This window comes from Hoplias malabaricus, chromosome 16 (genome assembly GCF_029633855.1).
Source record: "Hoplias malabaricus isolate fHopMal1 chromosome 16, fHopMal1.hap1, whole genome shotgun sequence".
Classification (NCBI taxonomy): domain Eukaryota; kingdom Metazoa; phylum Chordata; class Actinopteri; order Characiformes; family Erythrinidae; genus Hoplias; species Hoplias malabaricus.
The window spans coordinates 31,421,773-31,443,784 of record NC_089815.1 but is presented as its reverse complement, the minus strand read 5'-3'; the positions used below and the strand labels follow the sequence as shown (position 1 = coordinate 31,443,784).

At 46.6% G+C, this 22,012-nt stretch overlaps 2 protein-coding genes across 2 annotated transcripts; both read right to left on the bottom strand.

Annotated features, from left to right (window-relative positions):
- Window positions 1-105: 105 nt before the first annotated feature.
- On the bottom strand, window positions 106-11,079 carry ankmy1 (ankyrin repeat and MYND domain containing 1). Its single transcript, XM_066647438.1, has 17 exons — window positions 10,751-11,079; window positions 9,497-9,643; window positions 9,146-9,331; window positions 8,425-8,684; window positions 7,841-8,057; window positions 6,753-6,929; window positions 6,138-6,628; window positions 5,338-5,509; window positions 4,705-4,848; window positions 4,351-4,485; window positions 3,997-4,104; window positions 3,682-3,813; window positions 3,348-3,461; window positions 2,809-2,968; window positions 2,381-2,501; window positions 520-674; window positions 106-406 (listed from the first exon to the last, which is right to left on the bottom strand). Exons 1-17 carry the CDS (start codon window positions 10,895-10,897, stop codon window positions 234-236), a joined length of 3,039 nt encoding a protein of 1,012 aa, XP_066503535.1. The 5' UTR covers window positions 10,898-11,079; the 3' UTR covers window positions 106-233.
- A 2,726-nt stretch (window positions 11,080-13,805) lies between these two features.
- hsh2d (hematopoietic SH2 domain containing) lies at window positions 13,806-20,308 on the bottom strand. Its single transcript, XM_066648056.1, has 6 exons — window positions 20,203-20,308; window positions 17,926-18,058; window positions 16,762-16,851; window positions 16,085-16,250; window positions 15,673-15,927; window positions 13,806-15,565 (listed from the first exon to the last, which is right to left on the bottom strand). The coding sequence occupies exons 2-6, from the start codon at window positions 18,030-18,032 to the stop codon at window positions 15,113-15,115; spliced, it is 1,071 nt and encodes a 356-aa protein (XP_066504153.1). The 5' UTR covers window positions 18,033-18,058; window positions 20,203-20,308; the 3' UTR covers window positions 13,806-15,112.
- Window positions 20,309-22,012: the final 1,704 nt, after the last annotated feature.

Genomic DNA, 22,012 nt, shown 5'->3' with positions numbered 1-22,012 from the left:
AGCACACTGTTCCTGTACTGCAGTTTAATGATGGACTTTAGTGTGCACTGAATGTAAGTGTCCTACAAAGACTGACACAAAAGTCATTGAGGTTCTGTCTCATCGTTAAGAATGATACTGTTACCAACCCATGACACACTCATTCGTCCACTGCCCCATATTTACAGTCATGCTGACCCTTACCAGGACTCTGTATGAAATGTCTTTCTCTCACATAGTCTTTGTAACACATCTCAAATAAAGCTGTAGTTTTCTTCGGGGTCGTGCTGCTGGCCGTGTGCTGTTGTTTTGTTTGACTCGTGTTGATCCAGAGTGGGGTGAGCGTCCTGGCCTTTCCTGGAGCTTCTTCCTGAAAGAGTCTGTTGCCGGTCACTGCCTGAAAACCTGCCGTTGGCGCTCGCGGCTCCTTCGGAGAGAAAGGGACAGAATGGTGGGGTGAGTCGAGGCTTAAGCAGAAAACACATCAGATGTTATTCAGTGTGTTGAGACATGAACCACTGTGGACCATAATAACTGAACCTGGAACACGGATACACTCGTCCTTGTGCCGATCGTTCCAGGCCTTCATCTTACACGTCTTACTGCAGTAAAACACCTGACGGCAGCGGCTGCAGGGCGACAGGACCACCCAGGCTGAGCGGCCGCACTGGTAACAGAATTTAAACAGCGGTCTCCTGAAACACACACACACACACACACACATCAGCAAACTGTGTGTAAATCCTATACTGCTTTGTGGTAATTATTTAAAGACAACGTAATCTCCTCTGGGGCGGCACAGTGGCGCAGCAGGTGAGTCTGTGAGGAGTGTGGTGTGTTCTCTCTGTGTCTGTGTGGGTTTCCTCCGGGTGACTGTCTGTGAGGAGTGTGGTGTGTTCTCTCTGTGTCTGTGTGGGTTTCCTCCGGGTGACTGTCTGTGAGGAGTGTGGTGTGTTCTCCCTGTGTCTGCGTGGGTTTCCTCCGGGTGACTGTCTGTGAGGAGTGTGGTGTGTTCTCCCTGTGTCTGCGTGGGTTTCCTCCGGGTGACTGTCTGTGAGGAGTGTGGTGTGTTCTCCCTGTGTTTGTGTGGGTTTCCTCCGGGTGACTGTCTGTGAGGAGTGTGGTGTGTTCTCTCTGTGTCTGCGTGGGTTTCCTCCGGGTGACTGTCTGTGAGGAGTGTGTTCTCCCTGTGTCTGCGTGGGTTTCCTCCGGGTGACTGTCTGTGAGGAGTGTGGTGTGTTCTCCCTGTGTCTGTGTGGGTTTCCTCCGGGTGACTGTCTGTGAGGAGTGTGTTCTCCCTGTGTCTGCGTGGGTTTCCTCCGGGTGACTGTCTGTGAGGAGTGTGGTGTGTTCTCCCTGTGTCTGTGTGGGTTTCCTCCGGGTGACTGTCTGTGAGGAGTGTGTTCTCCCTGTGTCTGCGTGGGCTTCCTCCGGGTGACTGTCTGTGAGGAGTGTGGTGTGTTCTCCCTGTGTCTGTGTGGGTTTCCTCCGGGTGACTGTCTGTGAGGAGTGTGGTGTGTTCTCTCTGTGTCTGTGTGGGTTTCCTCCGGGTGACTGTCTGTGAGGAGTGTGGTGTGTTCTCTCTGTGTCTGTGTGGGTTTCCTCTGGGTGACTGTCTGTGAGGAGTGTGGTGTGTTTTCCCTGTGTCTGTGTGGGTTTCCTCCGGGTGACTGTCTGTGAGGAGTGTGGTGTGTTCTCTCTGTGTCTGTGTGGGTTTCCTCTGGGTGCTCCAGTGTCATACCACTGTCCAAAAACACACATTTGTAGGTTTGTTGTTGGTGACTCAAAAGTGTCCATAGGTGTGAGTGAATGTGTGAGTGTGTGTTGCCCTGTGAAGGACTGACGCCCCCTCCAGGGTGTGTTCCCGCCTTTGCGCCCAATGATTCTGGTTAGGCTCCAGACTCACCACGACCCTGAACTGGATAAGGGTTACTGACAATGACAATAAATATTCTCCTCCTTCTCCACATTGGAACACAATTCTGGGGTCCTAATGAAAAGTGTTTGATCTAAACAGCCCTGTTCAGAACAGCCTCTTTCAGCGCCTGTTCTTTAAATTATAATGAGCCATTCACTGCTCACCCTGACCCCCCCCAGCACCCAGCAGTCAGGAGCGAGGAGCAGAAGCGGAGCAGAATCAGAACGGCTCGTTTTATCCCGTGTGTTCAGACTTTGGCGGTGCACAGAAAGCTGCCTGGGGGGTCTTGTTTCACAGTGTGTGGGTTGGTGGGCTTCAGATCCACATTAATACACACTTGTGCACAGAATTTTTAAATAATACGTCCTTCTCAAGAAGAAAGAGTCTAAGATCTGAGATGTTTAGAAATGAGAGAGTAACATTAGTGCAGCTGTGGCTACAGTCATTACTCTCTCTGTGCTCTGTTCTGTGTGGGGTGTGTACCTCTGTTCAGCCGTGGACTCGTTTGATGTTCCCTGCTCTGCTGTAGAGGGACGGGCCCTCACTCGGGTTCCAGAGGATCCTCCTGCTCCAGTGAACACAAACTTCTGCACAGGGCTCATACCTACACTCACAGATTTTCAAAGAGAACATCAGATGCATCTAAAAACAAACTTAAATTATAGGTTTTATGTTAATTTCACTGTATAATTTTATTAATTTTTATTTTATTTTTAAGCAAACCCTCTTAGAAGAAGAAAATTAACTTTAATAATTAACATAGACATCCACCACCTCCTCTTTCCCCACTGAGACTGCAGGGAGGGGCCATATCTCCCCCCAGACTGAGTGTGTGGCCTATTGTAGTGTATGTTTTCTATTTATATGGTTCTATGTTCTGGTCCTGATTCTGAGGGCTGTGTGCGTCTCACTGTGTAATCCCTGGTTCTGGTTCTGATCCTGGCTCTGCTGGCTGAGGACTGCGTGTCTGAGCAGGTCGGTCATGGCGCTGAGCAGCTGGCGCCGGCGGTTATACGTTTCTCTCTCGTGCTGGGTCAGAGCATGGTAGGGAGTGTGGGCGACGCGCCAGTCCTGCAGAAAACAACACAACAAAGAAGGATAATGTGATAACACTGAGTATATTAGATGGTGACCAGGACAGTGAGTCACATGGAGCCGAGCCACAGTATTAAGAAGCAGAAATCAAAAGCTATACTCTGGTAATTTGAGCTCCTTCTAACAAGTTCAGGACTGTTTCAGCAGTGCCCTATGACTCTTTTCCACTGTATGGCACCTACTCTGCCCAGCACGGCTCTACACGCTTTTTTGGTCTCTGGTCCCTGATTGGTTTTCCACTAGCACAGCTCTCCCCAGCATCATTTTACAAGTTGCCTCTGATGAGTAGAGCTGAGCTGAGTAGAGTAGTGTAGAGTAGGGACCATGGGGGCTAAGGTGAGGGTTGTTGCAGTACCTGGTTAAAAGCGTGATGAGCATAATCCACTGCTGTTCCTAACACACACCTGCGCCCCTCACCCACCAGCACAGGCATCAGGATATCAGCACCGGCCTTTATCAGCTTCTCCACCTCAATCATGAACAGAAACACCATCACTGAGGGTAAGGCAGGAACACACACACACACACACACAAACCCACTGTACAGTTTTCACACACACACCTGTGAACACACGGTTCAAGCCCAGGACCCAGAGACCCTGGAGCTGTGTCTCAGTGACACCACCTGCTGCCCCAAACCTGTACAGACCACTGTACACAGTGTGAATGTAAGAGCAGTGAGTTTTTACCAGTTTGACTCTGCTGTGAGAGTGAGGCCCGGCGTTGTAGCTGAGGTTTGCAGCGGCGCAGAGAGCACTGCCCACATGACGAGACAGTGGGAGATTAGGGTCGGCTCCGCTGGATAAAAGCTCATCAACAGCCTGATGGACACAGGTCAAGCCAAAAAACAGTGTCAGAGTCAGTGAGCAACACAGCTGTTAATGAGTTAGAGCTGAGGGAACAAAGTGATGTTTGGAAGGTGATGTATCGGCTCATATCACCACACACCATTATTAATAATAATAATAATACAATCTGTTACATTCTGGAGACTGGTCACTCACAAGGTCATTGCCACTTGCGATGGCCAGCGATAGAGGAGAATGGCCGCTCCACAGATGGCTGGTGTTGGCCCTGTGAGAGAGAAGGAGGGCCACCACATCCCTGGCGTTCTACAGAGGAGGAGATTTAATGACTCCCAGCACTTCAGCGCTGTAAACAGAACCAGCTCATTCACACAGAACCGCGGCTAAATCACTGACGCTGTGTCTTCACATGCAGCGAGGACCGGCACTGCTCACAAACACGGCTCCGTTACCCACCGTGGCTATGTTTAAAAGACACCGCGATACACACTGCACTTGTGTTACTGTGTTCCATGTAAATACAGACGCTGACACAGCAGAGTAAACACTTACTTCATAATCACTGTCTCTCTGACAGGCCACATGAAGCGAAGTCCTCCCTCCTTCATCTGCAGGTCCTGTTGGGGCACTGGTGGAGGGTCCAGAGCCTAGGAAGGACCCACAACTCACCTGAGCCTCCCTTGCCCTCTGTAGGAGAATAAACCGTATACGCATCTTAATTTAAACCAATATTATTGGACCAACTCTTCTGTAAGCTCCACCCCTAGGTGCTACAATACATCAATGTTATGTGAGTTTCAGACTGATATGTTGTAAGACCCTAGTTCCAGATTCACTCCTCTACCTCCTCAGCAGCCGTTCACCACTGTGCTGTGTTTATGAGCAGGGGGCTTTTATAAATCTGACCTTCAGGTCCCGGTGGTAAACCTCGCTGGCGTCCTGAGCTCTGACGTCAGGGTCCGCAGCAGCGTGCAGGAGCAGCTCCGTGATCTTCGGCCCAGGGGGTCCAAACAGACCGGCTGCCACATGCAGCGGGTACAGGCCCTTTAACTACACAACGGAAAGCAGAAATACTATCACACGGACATATTTCTCTAAAGGACATGCTTCCTTCCTTTAGATTAAAGCAACACTAGGTAGAATTAATACTTTAAAATTACAGGTTCAAAACCATTGTGATGCTGCACTGGGCTGTAATAGTCGTAGCTACTCCGGGCTCAGCACTGCAGAAACTGCACTATGTGTTTTTGGAGGAGGGTAGGAAACCACCCTGCATCCCTCTACCTCCCACTAGATTTCAGAGCTGTACTTTAAAAGTGAATTACACTTTTTAACTGTAGGGGGAACCCAGGAGCAAAAATACCCAAGTATTCCTTTAAACGTCCTGCGGAGTTCATCTTGAACTCTCCTGATATCGGTAATCCAGGTCTTCAGGTTTGTAATGTAACAGCCAGGTGTGTTAGACCTGAACAGTGTGTGTGTGTGTAGGAGTAGGGTGGGGCACCTGCTGAGGTGAAAAGTGTGTGAATCATGCCTCACCTCTGTGGTTAAGGGCAAGTCTGTGCGAGCGCCGTGTTCCAGTAGCTGCTGAACACCCTCAACGTCACCTGCTTTAATGGCCAAGAACAGGACAGGCATCGGGACCCTGCAAGCATTAGGGTCCGCCCCTCTGTCCAGAAGCAGCTTCAGAGTTGACCTCCGAACCTGGCGTCTGTCCACAATCAGGGCAGAAAGACAACAACTATTAGAGGAGTTTAATCTCAGGAGCCAAGTCTGTGAATCTCAGAAGGGGGAAAATTCGACAAGACAACGCCCCCAAACATTCAGCCAAAACAACTCAAGACTGGTCTCTAAAGGACAAGGTGAGGGTGCTTGCAGGTCATGACCAGGCTCCTCACCCCTGACTGGACCACCAGGGGGTCCGGTGTGACCTCAGGGAACTGATAAAAAGGCAGAGGATGAATGCCTTCTAACCACAGGGGCCTCTAAGGTTTTGGAAGATGCATTGCATCAAAGCTCATATTTCTAATAAATTTGTTTATGTTTATGAAGAAAAAAAAAGACATTACCTTCATCACTATACGTCTTTAAGCAACACTGGGTAATATTTTACCTTAAAATTACAGGAGAACAGAGCCTCTGTCGTTTCTGCTCTGGACTCAACACTGCAGAAACTGCACTATGTACCATTCGGAGGCGGGTAGGAGACCCTCGTGATTTCAGGACAGTGCTGAAAATATCAAACCTTACCTAGTGTTCCTTTAATTATAAATAACCGCTTTCATTAAAATGGATTGCTACTTTGAGGTGATAGAAGTGACTGAGTTTTACAGACTCACTCAATCTTCATGAGCGCCATCTTGTGGACAGCGCCCTGATCGTCTCTGCAGCCCGTTTGGCACAAAACCTCCACCATCTGCTGCCTGATGCCCTCCGTGACGCTGATGTGAAAACTGCCCACTGACCGGTCCGAGTCAAAGGCTTCCCCTGCTGAGCTCCAGAGTTTCTCCTCTGTGCTCGGATCTAGGTCCCTTTCCCTGGAAAAGTCTCCGTCCTCGTCCTCTCCTTGGTGTTGAGTCTCATCCAGCAGCTGCACAGGCCTCACCTCTTTCTGCTGGACCTTCTCCGAAAGCTGAGCCCCACTTTGAGCTTCCTGAAGACTTTCATTAAACTCTGCCTTCTCTGGAGCGTCAGGTTCCTCAGCTCTGCTGGAGCTCCTGGATGAAGGATCCTGCAGAGGGTCAGTTTGGCAGGTTGTGACCCCTTCTCTGTCTCCCCTGTATCCAGATACGTCTTGAGGGCTGTTAGACAGGTCCAAAGGGGCTCTGATCTACAGAATAAAGGAGAGGATGCTGAAATTGAAATCTATGGCAGTGATTTTTGTTGTTGTTTTATTTCTCTTCAAATCTTTCTGCCCCGGTTTAAATTAACGTCCAGACCCTTTTGAAGCCCACCTGTGTGTTTGTTGGGTCTGCTGGAGATGTCCTCTCAGCGAGGGTCTCGTGTAGAGTGTGGAGTGGATAATAGAGGACAGCACACACAGCTAGAGCTGTCATTTCTTCATCGTTCTGTTTATTCACATCAGCTCCACTGTCCAGCAGCAGGTGGATAACCTCGTCGTGACAGTTCACCTGCGCGGTCAGAACAATTATCCTGTTCAGTTTCATCCAGGTAATGAAGTGAAGCCTGAAAGTGAACAATATCAGTGCTGTCCAACATTTCTACAGTCAGCCGTCAGTCAGTGATCAGGACCCAGAATGAGGTGGTCATTCCACCGTTAAAGGGGACGTATTATTTAAAAAATGACTTGTTCAGAGCATGTTCACATTAATGTGAGGATTTGGAGCCCACCAACCCAAACACTGTGGAGCAAGACAATCAGCAATTTTTCTGGGTGTTTCCTATGTCAGAAAACATGGGATAAAATGAGCTTCTGACGTCAAGTGCAGAGACTTTAGAATGGCCCCGCCCCCTCGTCTGAGTCTGTCCAATCACAGCACTGGACCCGTGTTTATGTGAGAGCGCAAAGACGAGGTTAAACTCAGCAAAACAGACACAACGAGCGCGGAGAAATAAGAGCACTGAGTAAAAACGGAGAAGAAAGAGAACAGAGTGAAAACGGCTAAAAACCAGAGCTCCTGCTCCTCGCTCCTCACTGCTGTGCGCTCGGGGTCGGGGTGAACAGCGAGCGGCTCATTATCATTTAAAGGAACAGGTGCTGAAAGCGGGCGTCCTGAGGGCTGTTTGGCATGTCACAGACATTTCATTAAGAACTGTGTTCCCTTGTTTAAAAGGAGTGGTTAATGAGGGAAGGACATGCAGCTGCTGCCCTCTGCTGGCAGTAAAGGAACATCTTACATATATTGTCATCATAAAAGGCAGGTGTATGTGTCTTGTGGCTTTATGATGTGTTATCAAACAATCAGAACTTTATAAGGCCTCATAAAAATTGATGGATGCTGTTGCATCTCCACTGCTTTGTGGCCAAGTAAACACTAACGTCAGTCTCTGTGTAAAAAGAGAGGGCCTCAGTGAGTTCTACCGTTGCTGCGATGAGGGCAGTGAAGCCTCCAGAATCACAGACATCAGGGTGGACTTTCCCTTCTCGCAGGAGGTTCTGTACAGCTGAGAGATCACCAGAAGATGCCTTTCTGAGGAGATCTTCTGAGCTGAGCTCCAGCGGGCCCTTGGGTCCAAACGGGGTTCGGTTCTTATCGAGAACAGCAGAAACATCCCAGCTCAGACCTTCAGCCTCAGTCCTGTATGGAAAGGGTTAACAGGTAAGGCTTTTATAGCAAACAAACAGCAAAAAATACATGAACTTGGTCTCTTCAGCCTCTAAATCAAAGGTGAGGTCTGAGGGTGTGATAAACATGCATCCATTCATTAATTCATTCATTCAGTCATACAGGAAACCCACGCAGACACAGAGAGAACACACCACACTCCTCACAGACAGTCACCTGGAGGAAGCCCACGCAGACACAGAGAGAACACACCACACTCCTCACAGACAGATACCTGAGGTGGGGATCCCACTCAGAACTCAAAGGCAATCAAAGTCTCATCCCTCATCAGGCACAAAGCCACTGTTCTCCTAAAGCAGACTCCCGCTGAGTTACGGACCTGTGTGTGTTTATATGAGCTTCTATCCTCTGCTCCAGAGGCAGGTCGTCAGAGAAGGAAGGCGTGATGATGTCACTCCTGCCGAAGAAGAGCAGGTCCAGTTCCCGTCGAAGGCTCCGGGTTATGGGCAGGTGGTCTGAGTCGGTGGAGTAGCGGTGGATGTCCGGTGGCAGGATGAAGTGATCGTAACCCAGCAGTGAGGGGTCGTCCAGCAGAGACGTGTCTATCCAGGACGCTGGGGAGAACCCCTCTGCTGGGGTCTGTGGAAAAGTGTGACAGCCACAGTCACCATCGGCACCATCCCTGAGCGCAGGAGTAGCTTAAATACTTTACAGTGGATGTGTGTCAGAGGAAGAAATGTGGATACAATTTTGACAAATGGAGCAAAACCGAGGTGAGTTACACTCTCTTTTTTCTCTTTTTATTTGCTGAAGAATGTGCACATCAACAAAACGAATGGAGCTCATCGAAATTGATTTAGGATTCACTTGTTCTTCGTTTCTCATCCACGGCAGAGTAAACTCTTTAATGTTTAACAGGCATTTCATTAGATGCACGGTCGTGCCCCTACGACAGATTTGCCCACAGAGGTGTACAGCTGTGCCCCTCTAAATTCTGTGTGTGCCCCCAGTGCAACAAGTAGTCTACAAATGCCCCAGTGATGAGGACAGAGATCTATCTGTCCCTTATTAAACAGTCCATTCCTGAAGCACATCCTCACCTGAGCCAGCTGTTCTTGCTTTGGGAGCAGGGAAGCGTACTCTGGAGTGCCCTGGATTGTAAAAGCTCCGCCCACTTTACTGCAGAGACGCAGGAGCCACTGCTTCCACCACAAACCCACGTCCTGCCGTCCATCCGCGTACGTCATCACCCCGGGGCCGAAGCGCTCGTCAGAGCGGTACAGACCCTGAGGAGACGTGTGTGGACACAGAGAGGTTGCAGTGGGAATCACAGAACAGTTCTGGGATGATTACGGGATTTCATAAAACCTCATATTCTTCAAATCCCAACATGCAATATTTAAAAACTGATAAACACTGACATTCAGCACCTTACTAAGCTGTGGATTCACCTGAAATGTTGTTCCATCTGCAAAGACATGGAGCCCATAGCCTTCTTTACGATTCAGATAAAACTTCCCTGTGAATCGAGAACCGTCCGGCCAGGAGTAAGACCCATTCCCGTGGCGGTAATCTTTATAGAAGCTTCCTTCGTACAACTAAATACAGAAATACAACACATGGTCACTACAGCAATAACCAGTCTCCCTCAGTCTCTCAAAATCATCTTAAAAGTGCAGTCAGTCAGTGATAGTCCTCCACATCAGGAAACAGTGCTATACTGACACCCAGTGGAGTGGATGTGTCTGAGACCCTGTATTAAACTTTCTCTACACATGGGAGCTCTGTGTGGGGACCCGCTCTATGGAGCATAAACTGGTTCATTTAAAGACGACAAAGCAGCTTCATTCTTTATCTCATGGAACTTTAATTTTATCGTTTTATCGTTATCACTTTTAAAAATGTGACTTATGGCTCTTTTTAAAGTATAAGAATTACTCATTTTGAAGTGTTTAATCTTGTGTGTGTGTGTGTGTGTGTGTGTGTGCGTGTGTGTGTGTGGTGTAGCAGGTGTATACTGTGTGAATAAGTGGTGATGCCCAGTGGTTGAACATTTGTTTTGAAACTGCAGCGTTCCAAATACAGTCTCAGAAACACGGATTCAGACAGAGAGACACTTTTTCCGAAATTGTATTTTATTCACTCTGTAGTGCACTATTTTGGGGTTCTGCCATTTTGTAGCAGTGTCAGAAAACATAGTGGACAAGTCTCACGGCACTCGACAAACCCACAGTGCACTGCAAAAAGTAGCATACAACCCATGGGCACTAGCAGATAGCAGGTTACCCATAATCCACTGCATTATTTGGTAAAAATCTGCATGAAGTACAAAGCTAATTCACCAGTGTTAAATCAACGCTATTAATGTGTTAATTTAACACTCTCAGTTTGAAGTGAACACTAATAGTGTTGATTAAACACTGGGGGATTTGCTGTGTAGTGTCTGAAATTGTGCACTATATGGTGAATAATATAGGGGCAGCCATTTTGGACACAGGGAGGGTTTCGTACCTCACACACCACAGGAACCAATCCTGAGGGCGGGCCTTTAATGCTGAATGGAATCTGTGGAGGGGTGGGAGCAGGGACTAGTTGCACATTTTTAGAAGTTTAATCGATGACTTTAAGGAGTGTGTACAAGTCCTTTAGAAGTGTGTGTAAATGTTACCACAGTTGTGCAACCAAAGTGTCAGACCTGTCTGTACCTCTCCGTTTGTCCAGGTGAAGACCCCTCCTCCTTGTTTCAATCCGTCCACAAACTGTCCTTCATACCGAGCCCCATCTGCCCACTGCTGAACGGAGCTGGTGCAGCTGCGCCCCCTGGTGTCCACTAGCGGCATCTCAGCAATCATCACTCCATTGTTGGGGGCATCCACCCTCTCCAAAGATATCCCCTTTTAAATTTTAATGAGAATTAACACTTTTAAATTCTTAGTCTTTACCCCAGGGCTGCTTTGGCAGGGCACGAGACAATGAGGATTATATAACATCAATTCAATTAAAAACAAAAGAAGTAAACAAGCCCTGGTCTGATTGCCATGACGACGGCGGTGGGACGAAGAAGAGTCATGTGACCAACTACAGCGCCACGTGGTCAAACTGAGCTTTTTGACCTCACTGACCTCAAACAAAGCTTTCTCTGTCAAAGCTCGCTCCCAAATCCTTAATAAGTCGTTCCCACATCATTTTAATTCATTCTGACGTCTTATTCATTCACATGCATTATTAAGTAGTTCTCACACATAATGAAGTCATTGGTCCCATGTCTTATTCAATTCTGTCCACTCCACAGTATGTCATTCTCATCATCGTTGTCATCTTCTATTCCACTTAATATTTAGGGCCAAGGTGTTGTTATTTATTCCTACGCTATATTAAGCCACATCCACACATAAAGAACACATAAATTACCTCTCCTTATGTCGTTCAGAAACATAATAAACTTATCTCCACACCTTATTTTGTCATGCCACTTTTTAAAAAAAAATTATTAATACATCAAGAGACAGAACATTCCCTCACAATTTCCCTATCCTATTAAATCATCATCATTCCTTATTAAGTAATTCCCACGCCTTCCTAAATTGTTCCCATATTTGCTGCTGATTGGTCACCAAAAAATAAATAAACAAATAAATCAATAATCACACACCTGCTTCAAGTACAATGTACAGACCGATTGGTTTGGTTACCTTGGCAACGGCAGTTTGAAGAAAGCGCTGAGATGTACCTGAGACATGTACCTACCTGGTCATTCAGATGCTCTGAGCCGAGAGCCCGGGGCTGTTCGTGAGTGTTGTCTGTGAAGAGTCCTGCTGCTCAGACCACAGCGCACTCTCACAACAGGACTTCAGCTCACAGCTGAGAGAAAGAGCTGTAAAACCGAGCCATAACTCCAACCAGACATTTAATACAGCCTCCTTCCCTGTGCGTGTTTACATCCACCTCCAGTTCCCAAGTTACTGAGTTACACAGGGCAATGCAGCTTAGCAACTGGGCTCTCCCACCGAGCTCTGCTACTTCCACACATCGGCCACAACAGCCTCAGAGTTGTTCAGTAACAACATTAACAGCAGGTGAACTCCACACTGTCTCTTCACTGTCTCTGCATTTTCTTTTGTTCTTTTCTGATTTAAAAAAAAGTAATAATAAATAAGCTTTGCATTCTTTATTTTGGATATTTTATATTTTATTTCTGCCCCAAATTATTAAAATTAATATTCAGAGTTGTACAAACTCCCAGATTAATGCACAGAAAGCTGTCACATCCAGTGTTTCATTTAAAATCTATGTATTAACCTCTGGGATGGTGTTGGTGTGATGTTTGTGATCCAGAGCTAATCATGTGACATCAGTATTTGTCCTCGATGATGGTTTTAAATCTTTCCCAGAAGAGAAGAAGCAGCAAAAAACAGATTAATGCCTTTTATTTCAGAAGAAAATCTGGATGAGCAGGTGTCTACAAACCTCTGGCCATACGGCCTACGTCTGAAGGAGTGCCTAGAAAATGGCAGATGTGGTAGCAGTAAATGAGCAACAACATGGCGTCATAGCAATACCATAGCAACCACCTAGCAGCAAGTTAGCAACAACCTGAAAAACCAATGCAGCTGCCTTCCACCACCTTAGAAGCCACTTGAAAATAATCGAAAAACAAGACCTTAGCAAGCACCTGGGAAACTAGATCAACTGCCTCTCATCCCCTCAGCAACCACTATAGATACCATAGCAACCACCTTGAATACAACTGCCTAGCAACCACCTGGAAGACAATTTACCTATGTACTTATTATTATTACTATGATTATACTTATTATGATTGTCCAATTAAAACCATGTATCCCATAATTTTCGAGCAGATGTCCTTCATACTCTGAAAATATCATGAATGAAATGGACCAATAGAAATGCTCCAAAATTACTTGGAATAAAATATTATTACATTTCCTTCCACTGGAATTTAAGAAGGTTTTTCCCCTTCTTCTGTAAAGTAATTATTTCGTGAGATGTTTTTGATTGGACATTGACTTTTTTAACATTTAATTAGCGCCCTTCATAAATATTTTAAATCTAATTCTAGCCTTTATTTCTTGTGTTGTTTTCCTCTGAAAATGACAGGGTGCGCCTCACAGGTCCCAGTGAGTGAGGTTTAATGAGAGACACTTGATAGTGACAGTGAGGCCGAAGATTAAACCCTCTCCTGTAACACAGCACAGTTCATAAAGAGCAGTCTGACGCGTTTGTTCACCTCCAGAGAAAGGGTCACCTGTAACATCCCACACTTATCTGACATTCCCCATAAACCGAGTGTTGAGTAGGGACCACTAGAAGGTGTTCTGTGCTCCAGACAGCGACCTTTGTGACGAGGTCTTGAGTAAGATTTACTCATGATGATGTTTTCCTGTGGATCGTGTTTGTGCAGCAACGCTTCACGGTACATGGCTGCACCACCCTGCATTTTCCTGTTACATGGGGGCTGTGCTGTGTATGATTTTACCTTGACTGAGGCTCTGTGCTCCCTATTACAGGCCAGTGAAGTATCACAATGATTTTGAAGCTGTAAATTTAAGGTAGGTTTGCTTTAGGGCCCAAGGGTTAAATGTAATTCTGAGACTTTAGAAATAGAATGGTTTCCAAACCTTTGCACATTTTACTTTCAGTTTTTCAGTGTTAGTAAAATATAAAGGAAACATGTTTTTACACCCTCAATAACTAACAATATAACACTGTAAGTTGACCAAAGGTGTCTTAAACCTCCAAACACACACAATACCTACCCAGAGACTGGGAGAGGTCTTTATTAGTTGCCTCTGACCCACTACGCTGTCATACATCACGTCAAAACATAAAACAAACCCTTTTAACGTGGTTACGGACAGTCGTTAATCAGTGTGTATTATCACTGGGTCATCAGCTCCACATTAACAGGATTCTCCTGGTTCCAGTTAAACACTGTAACCTCTGACCACCTCAGACGTCTCCTGATCTATTCATGTTTCTTTAAAGGGACGTATTTCTTCTGTGAAGTGAAGACATTCCGATTAAAAATACACCACTCTGTCAAAATATTAAAATGTCCATTTACAGTGAGTCCTTTAGTCTTTCATCATTAGTCCCAGGACGCTGTTGACCTAGTGGACTATCCTCAGTCCAGACACCGAGGGGTTTAAAAACTCCAGCAGCACTGCTGTGTCTGATCCACTCTACACCAGCACAACACACACTAACACACCACCACCACGTCAGTGTCACTGCAGCGCTGAGAATGATCCACCACCACATCACACCTGCTCTGTGGGGGTCCTGAGCGCTGAGGAACAGGGGGGAAACAAAGGTGGACCACAAAGTGGAGCAGAGAGAATGGACAATGTATAAACGGTTTTGAAAAATGTATATTTTATAGCTCGGTCGTTTTCTCTACAATATAAATAAAGAAAAATAAATCAAGATATTTAAATATACACATTTATAAAATAATAATTTACACACACTTTCAAAACTGTGGGTCTGAAAGGAAGTGGAGCCCTTACTGAGAAAAGACATAGGCACAAAATCTAACTTAGAAGCTGCAGTCCATGAGCAAAGCAGAGCCGCCGCAGAACGAAGGCTTCCAAATAAAAGCACAATAGAAAACATAGCTCTGACGAAATTAGAGTCTGAAAGCTTCACTTAGATTGCGACCTCACAGCTTTTATAATGGACATACAATCCATGTCCAAATGTTTGTAGACACTTCTCCTAATGTGTGATGCTCTAGTGCAGCTGGTCACCAAGCGTAGGGCCTGACCTGGGACGGAGGGTTATAAAGCCCCCAGCACTGAGCGGTTGTGTGGGGGAGCTGTGGATGAGTTGGAGTTGTGTTGTGATCTGGAACTCACCGTCCAACATCAATACCTGACCTCACTAGTGTGTATAAGGCCGAGTGCCATCAAATACTCAGTGTCCAGCATCTACTTTTGAGACTCTTTGGAGGAATAGAGGCTCTTATCACAGCAAAGAAGGAACAGAAAAGAAGGAAGTCTAAAAACCTTTGGCCACAGAGTGTATTACTGTATAATGAAGGTCAGTTAGTACCCAGGAGCAAAAGGGGGTGGGTTGAAGTATTCTACTGGTAACGCCCCGTCCTCCACAGTGGATTCGCTTTCAGGTTCTGGGTCACGGTCCCTGCTGAGCTCTTGGTGTTCCGACGCTGTGAATGCAGGCTCGTTTCCGATGGCATTTTCATGGATTTCTTGGTATGTGTGCTCCTGCGAGAGCTGCTTCTTCTTCTGGAAGACCTTCTTGCACTGGGCCAAGCTGATGCGAAGAGGCTTTCCCTCTGCTTGACTCTTCTGATCCTTTTCTTTCTTCTCAGGCTGTGGAGAAGGCAGTGGTCTTTCCACATACGCCACTGGTAGCCCTTTCTTTTCGTCTACAGGCGCAGGGCTTTGTGTCAGGCAGCTGCCTCTAGGGGGCATCTGTGATGGTGGCGGTGGTAGTGTATGTGTTGCCCTGAGCTTTTGAGGTTGTGGAGAAGGTGCCTGAAACATATACAGACAAGGATTATTTGTTTTATTTGTCCACCAACCAAAAAACGTGCATCCAGCAGTGTCCTGTGGCTGTAGGTTACGGATGTGATGGTGAATACCGTTTTCTGTAGCGTCAGAACAGCGAGCTCAGTCTCCAGACAGGGGTACAGTTTGGGAGACAGACATGGGGAAGCAGCTGAGCTGATGCTGGGGCTTATGCCCTGGTTTGGAAAAGAGGGACATGTGGCTGGAGCTGGATGAGAGTCTCCCGGGACACTGGGTTGGGTAGACACACTCGGCTGGATATCAGCCCCAGGACGGGTGTTCCTACTGGAAAAGAAGAGCTCGGAGTAGTCTGAGTTCTCCTTGGAGGCCTGTGAATGGATTAGGACAGAGGAGGAACACAGTCACAAATCCCAGGGATATCCGTTGTAATCACATTACGGAAACAAATCCGATTTGCCCTGCGGTGTAAACTAAGCCGGATGTAACGGATGGTTATTGTAGAATATTGTGAGCAGAGCGGCGTACCTGTCCACAGGCCACAGTGAGCAGCTCGCTGTACGGGAGGATGGGCGTTCTGCGGTGGAACGCCACCAGATCGTGGAGTGAACGGTGCTTTGTCTTCTCTCCCACGATCACGTAGTGCTCCCCGGGGAGAATATCAATCATAAAGTGTCTGCAGCGGTCATCAACTCTGGACAGAAACATACAGAGAGAAGGACTCCTTTCACTATGCCCCTGTCTTTTAGTCCTTCATTTGGTCACTGATGTGCCTTTATTTTAAAACACATTGATATGTTGCTATGCATGATTTATTAGTCCCTTTTGACCCTGTTTTTCAATGCTCAGGACCCCCAGAGAGCAGGTATGATTTGGGCGGTGGATCATTCTCAGCGCTGCCGTTGACACAGAAAAGTGAGTGACGTGCTGTTAGAAGTGGATCAGACACAGCAGAGACGAGAGTTTAAGAGTGTGGACACAGAGTGGACAACGGTTTAAAAACTCCAACAACACTGCTGTGTCTGATCCACATGTACACACTAACACACCACCACCACATCAGTCCTGAGCGCTGAAGAACAGGGGGAAATGGGGCTAACAAAGTATGCAGAGCAACAGTTGGACACCAGTCTGTAATTGTAGAACTACAAAGTGCTCCGGTGTGGTCTGTGAGCTAGTATGTAGCATATAATAGTAGTACTCACCTGTAAGAGAGAGTGTATCCTATTCTGCTCTCACTGACTCGGATGAGGAAGTATCCCCGAGGCCTGGTGCTCAGCAGCTCCTCTGCTTTCCTGCACAACATTAAAACCAGTTTAGTGTCCAGACGATAAGTGGAATAAAGATCAGGCTGATCAGAGCACAGCGTATTCACTCTCCTCGGAGCAGTATGTAAAGCTGAATGCACTCTGTGTGAACTTGTGGACCTTCACAATCAACATTCACCCACGCAGACACAGGGAGAACACACCACACTCCTCACAGACAGTCACCCGGAGGAAACCCACGCAGACACAGGGAGAACACACCACACTCCTCACAGACAGTCACCCGGAGGAAACCCACGCAGACACAGGGAGAACACACCACACTCCTCACAGACAGTCACCCGGAGGAAACCCACGCAGACACAGGGAGAACACACCACACTCCTCACAGACAGTCACCCGGAGGAAACCCACGCAGACACAGGGAGAACACACCACACTCCTAATAGACAGTCACCTGGAGGAAACCCACGCAGACCCAGGAAGAACACACCACACTCCTCACAGACAGTCACCCGGAGGAAACCCACGCAGACACAGAGAGAACACACCACACTCCTCACAGACAGTCACCTGGAGGAAACCCACGCAGACACAGGGAGAACACACCACACTCCTCACAGACAGTCACCCGGAGGAAACCCACGCAGACACAGAGAGAACACACCACACTCCTCACAGACAGTCACCCGGAGGAAACCCACGCAGACACAGAGAGAACACACCACACTCCTCACAGACAGTCACCCGGAGCGGGACTCTGTGGCGATGTCACTGTGCCACTTTGCCGCCCAGTTTTTAGACCTGATAGTCTGCTATTTCCAAATTTTTCACTAATGCAATAAGACTGGCTTATTTTATTGTTATAATAGAGTCAATGTGTTCTTTTAATATTGAATCTATGTTAATGGAACAAGATATGGACTAGTTATGTGGGTCCAGTCACTTGCCATTTCCCGATAACATAAAAAAGAATAGAGGGTTGTTTGAGAGACTGACATATGTACCTCTGTTCTTCTGGATCTCTCTCTCTGTGTGTGTGTGTGTGTGTGTGAGAGAGAGAGAGAGAGAGAGAGAGAGAGAGAGATTTCTGAGCCTTACTTCCTGGAGATGATGCCGTGGAACCACTCTGGAATGATGCCGTTTTTCAGAACACGATTCCTCTGAAACTCACAGAACCAGTCCAGAATTTCCTGATGTCCGTCCATCGCAGGGTTAACAAACTGCGCTCACTCTACAGGGACAAAAAGGACATTCAGTTACCTGTGGGAGTCACCTGTACACGCTCTCAGCACCGGCAACCCAGCTGTATTAACCTGGCTTCATAAAAGTGACTGGCTCAGAGTTATTACAGAACAAGAATAAGAACATCCCTATATTAATATCACTATTGTTCCTCCTTAATGTTTCAGTAGTGTCTCCTTAATATCTCCATAGATCCTCCTTAATATCTCAGCAGTGTCTCCTTAATATCTCAACAGTGTCTCCTTAATATCTCTATAGTTCTTCCTTAATATCTCTATAGTTCTTCCTTAATATCGTCATAATGTCTCCTTAATATCTCTTTACTGTCTCCTTAATATCTCCATAGATCCCCTTAAATATCTCTATAGTTCCTTCTTAATATCTCTTTACTGTCTCCTTAATATCTCTATATTTCCTCCTTAATATCTCTGTAATGTCTCCTTAATATCTCCATAGATCCTCATAAATATCTCAGTAGTGTCTCGTTAATATCTCTATAGTTCCTCCTTAATATCTCTGTAGTGCCTCCTTAATTTCACCATAGACCCTCCTTAATATCTCTTTACTGTCTCCTTAATATCTCTATATTTCCTCCTTAATATCTCTGTAGTGTCTCCTGGACGACACTGAGGTCAGATGAGGAGAATATGGAGACTTTAGCTTGTGTCTCCTGCTACTCTCCTCTCTCCTCCTGAGAGAAAGAGTCCAGAAATGTCCCCTCTGACACCCCTGGAGTTTCAGTGGAGGTCTCAGTGGCATCTCATTCTGGGCTCAGGGCTGAGATAATAACACTGCTGTCCATCTGCAGCTGATCTAAAACTCTGATGCTTGCCCACGGCGCCGAGAATAGACCAGCGCTCCCTCCTTGAAGCACGGCTCAAGAGCCGAAGACCTTGGAGCTTCAAGTGCAGCTCTTCTTCACCCATCATCTTCAGGACACGTGGAAGACAAGCGTCACAACTCTTCACAGAAGACTGGAGTCCCTCTGGTCCTCACCTCCACACAGTGACACTCTCTCACGGGCTTCAGACCCCGCCGTGTAAGTCGTCTCTTTCTCAACCACTGAAGTTAGCACTAAGCATTTATTGAAACACATTATATTTGCACTTATTCTGTACTTAACCCTTTATGTTCATTCTCGGTGTCGGCACTGGCCTTGCCCTGGCAGCTTCTCTGCTCTCACCTGGTTTACTCCCTTGGATACAGCTCCAAACGAACACAAAGCAGTTTTGTAAGTCGCTCTGGATAAGAGCGTCCGCTCAATGCCATAAATGTAAATGTAAATGTAACATTAGAGGATATTGGACACTATCGGAAACCAAGAGGAACCTTTAATAAAGTAGTGCTTCAGCGGAGAGGGAAGAGGAACTGTTTATTGACGATAACTTTACTGTCTGTGCTTCTATAAATAACAGTGATATTTACCTGGGTTATTCCCACTGGAGGCGGGGCCTCTTTAAAGACCTCTTTTACAACAGAGGCCTGAATCAACAGCTGAACAGAGCAGTGTTTATAAAGACCACAGAGACGGACACAGTTGGACAGAACAGGAAGTCGGACAGGTTCTCTCAGCTCATTTGCATATTAATTTGAATATTAAAATCAGTAGCCTGTAGTATAAATACCCCATAGCTCTGTTTGTGTTTGTGTGTGTGGGTGGGCTTATGTGTGTGTGTGTGTGTGTAGAATAGTAAGCTACAGTAACACACTGTGTATTAAGAGGACTATGAGGACTCCTTATATTTAGTGATCTCCACAAATACAGGGTGTAAACATTGTGGACACACAGTGCATCTCCTATGGCCACAGTGTCCAATGCCAAATGTCAGCTGGAGGGGTTTAGGCCTGGAACTGTGTTCTCTGCATTGAAAGAGCTCTTTCCCACACTTCTGGAACTATCTGGAGTGTAGTGTGTGACCCCGGACATGTCCAGCATCAGCAACTTGCCTCGGTGACCTTATGCCATCAGATCCTCACAGCAATGTGCTAATATCAATCATAAAGGCTTTTTCATTTATCGTTATTGCATCAAAAATGGAAGCTCTGTTAACACTCTCCTGTTCAGAATAAAAGTGAGACGCCATATAAACATCACACAGCAGTTTGTTCCAGAACCGAACCTCTGTCTCTTACCTGGACTCCAGCAGCGTTCAGGCCTCACTCTGATCCAGCTTTACTCCATTCCTCTGGTCCTGTAAGTGTGGAGTGTGTTTGTGGAACAGCAGAGTGTGTGTGTGTGTGGGGGGGGGGGGGGTTAAAGTCAACCTGTGTAAACGCTGGGAGTGGCCCTGCTTCCGTAAAACAGCACCACGTGCTCCATCAGGACAACTCTGACTGGTCGGTCAGACTGGAGCAGATCAGCCATAACATTAAAGCCACTTCCCTTTTCACAGCTCCACTGATCACACAGGAGCACTTTGTAGTTCTACGATTACAGGCTGTAGTCCGTCTGTTGCTCTGCACACTTTATAAGCCCCCTTTCTTCAATAGAACAGGCCGCAACAAACGGGTTTCACTCCAGCAGCACTGCTGTGTCTGATCCACTCTACACCAGCACAACACACACTAACACACCACCACCACGTCAGTGTCACTGCAGCGCTGAGAATGATCCACCACCACATCACACCTGCTCTGTGGGGGACCTGAGCGCTGAGGAACAGGGCTGACTGAGTATGCAGAGCAACAGATGGACTACAGTCTGTGATTGTAGAGCTAGAGTGCTCCTGTGAGGTCAGTGAGTGCAGAAGCAGAGGTAGACTCTCATGCGAAGGCTGTATAAGTTCTGAGGCTGTTGTTTATTTAAAATAAATCAGATCTGGACGAACAGCTTTAATACAAATTTATTCAGTGGAAAGTGTAACAGAGGCTGGTCTCAGAAAGGCACAGAGCGAGGCAGAGAGGGGAGATTTAAACGCTGAGCTGCATTGTGGGTCTGGTCCGGGGTTGTGACATCACACACAGATTTACAGTCTCTCTGGAGCGTATTAACTCTTTCAGAGCCATGTGACGTACACACTTCCCCACAATCTGGCTTTAACGGGCTTTGAGTTTGGTCCCTCAGTCTTTTTTCGTTTATGTCACATCTCTACAGTAAAAAAAAGACCCTCAGATATTTAATGATTAAAAAAAAGTAAGAAAAACTAAATTCTTCAATGATTCCTTCATTTAAAAAAAAAATCTGTGAATGACCAGTAGGTGGCAGACAACGTCCGCTGCGGGAAACCTGACCTCCTCAGTCAGCTACATGCCCAAAAGTTTGTAGACACTGCTTATAATCTCTCATAATTACTGATGCACCATTTGTGGACAGCGTTTACAGTGTCACCTGGAGCAGCTGTATATGATCCTGAGGTCACCGTGATGAGTGCCATGCATGACTTAGAGGGGCTTATACAGCCCCCCAGCGTTAGGGATGGTGTGGGTTATGGAGAGATGGAGCTCTATCCAGTTTGTCTGAGATGAGCTGGAGTAATTATTGCTAATAGCCATCAGATTCTCACAGCAATGTTCGACATGGAGTTACAGCTGCAAAGCAATCTTCATTTCTCAAGATATGAGCATTGTCCACAAACTTTTGGCCATATAGTGTATAGCGTACAACACACAGAGAACAATCACTTTTTGATGTTTGAAAGAATGTGTATCAAATATAATGTAAACAAATAAACAAAGGGTGGAGAAACTGGGCAGTGAACCATCACCAGTGACCGGAGGTTCGGTCGTTTAAAGAAGAGGAGGAGGGGGAGGGGGAGGGGGTTGAAATAACACAAAATAATTGACAAATGAAGTAATTTGGACGAATTAAGTTAATCCTCTGTAAGAGGACAGCGCTGAGGAGCTGGGAAGTGGGATTAAGCTGGATGAGCTTGGAATGTGTTGGAAGATGAGCTCCTCCCACCCCCTCCTTCATATGCTGTTCAGCTCCTGCAGCGTCTGGTCA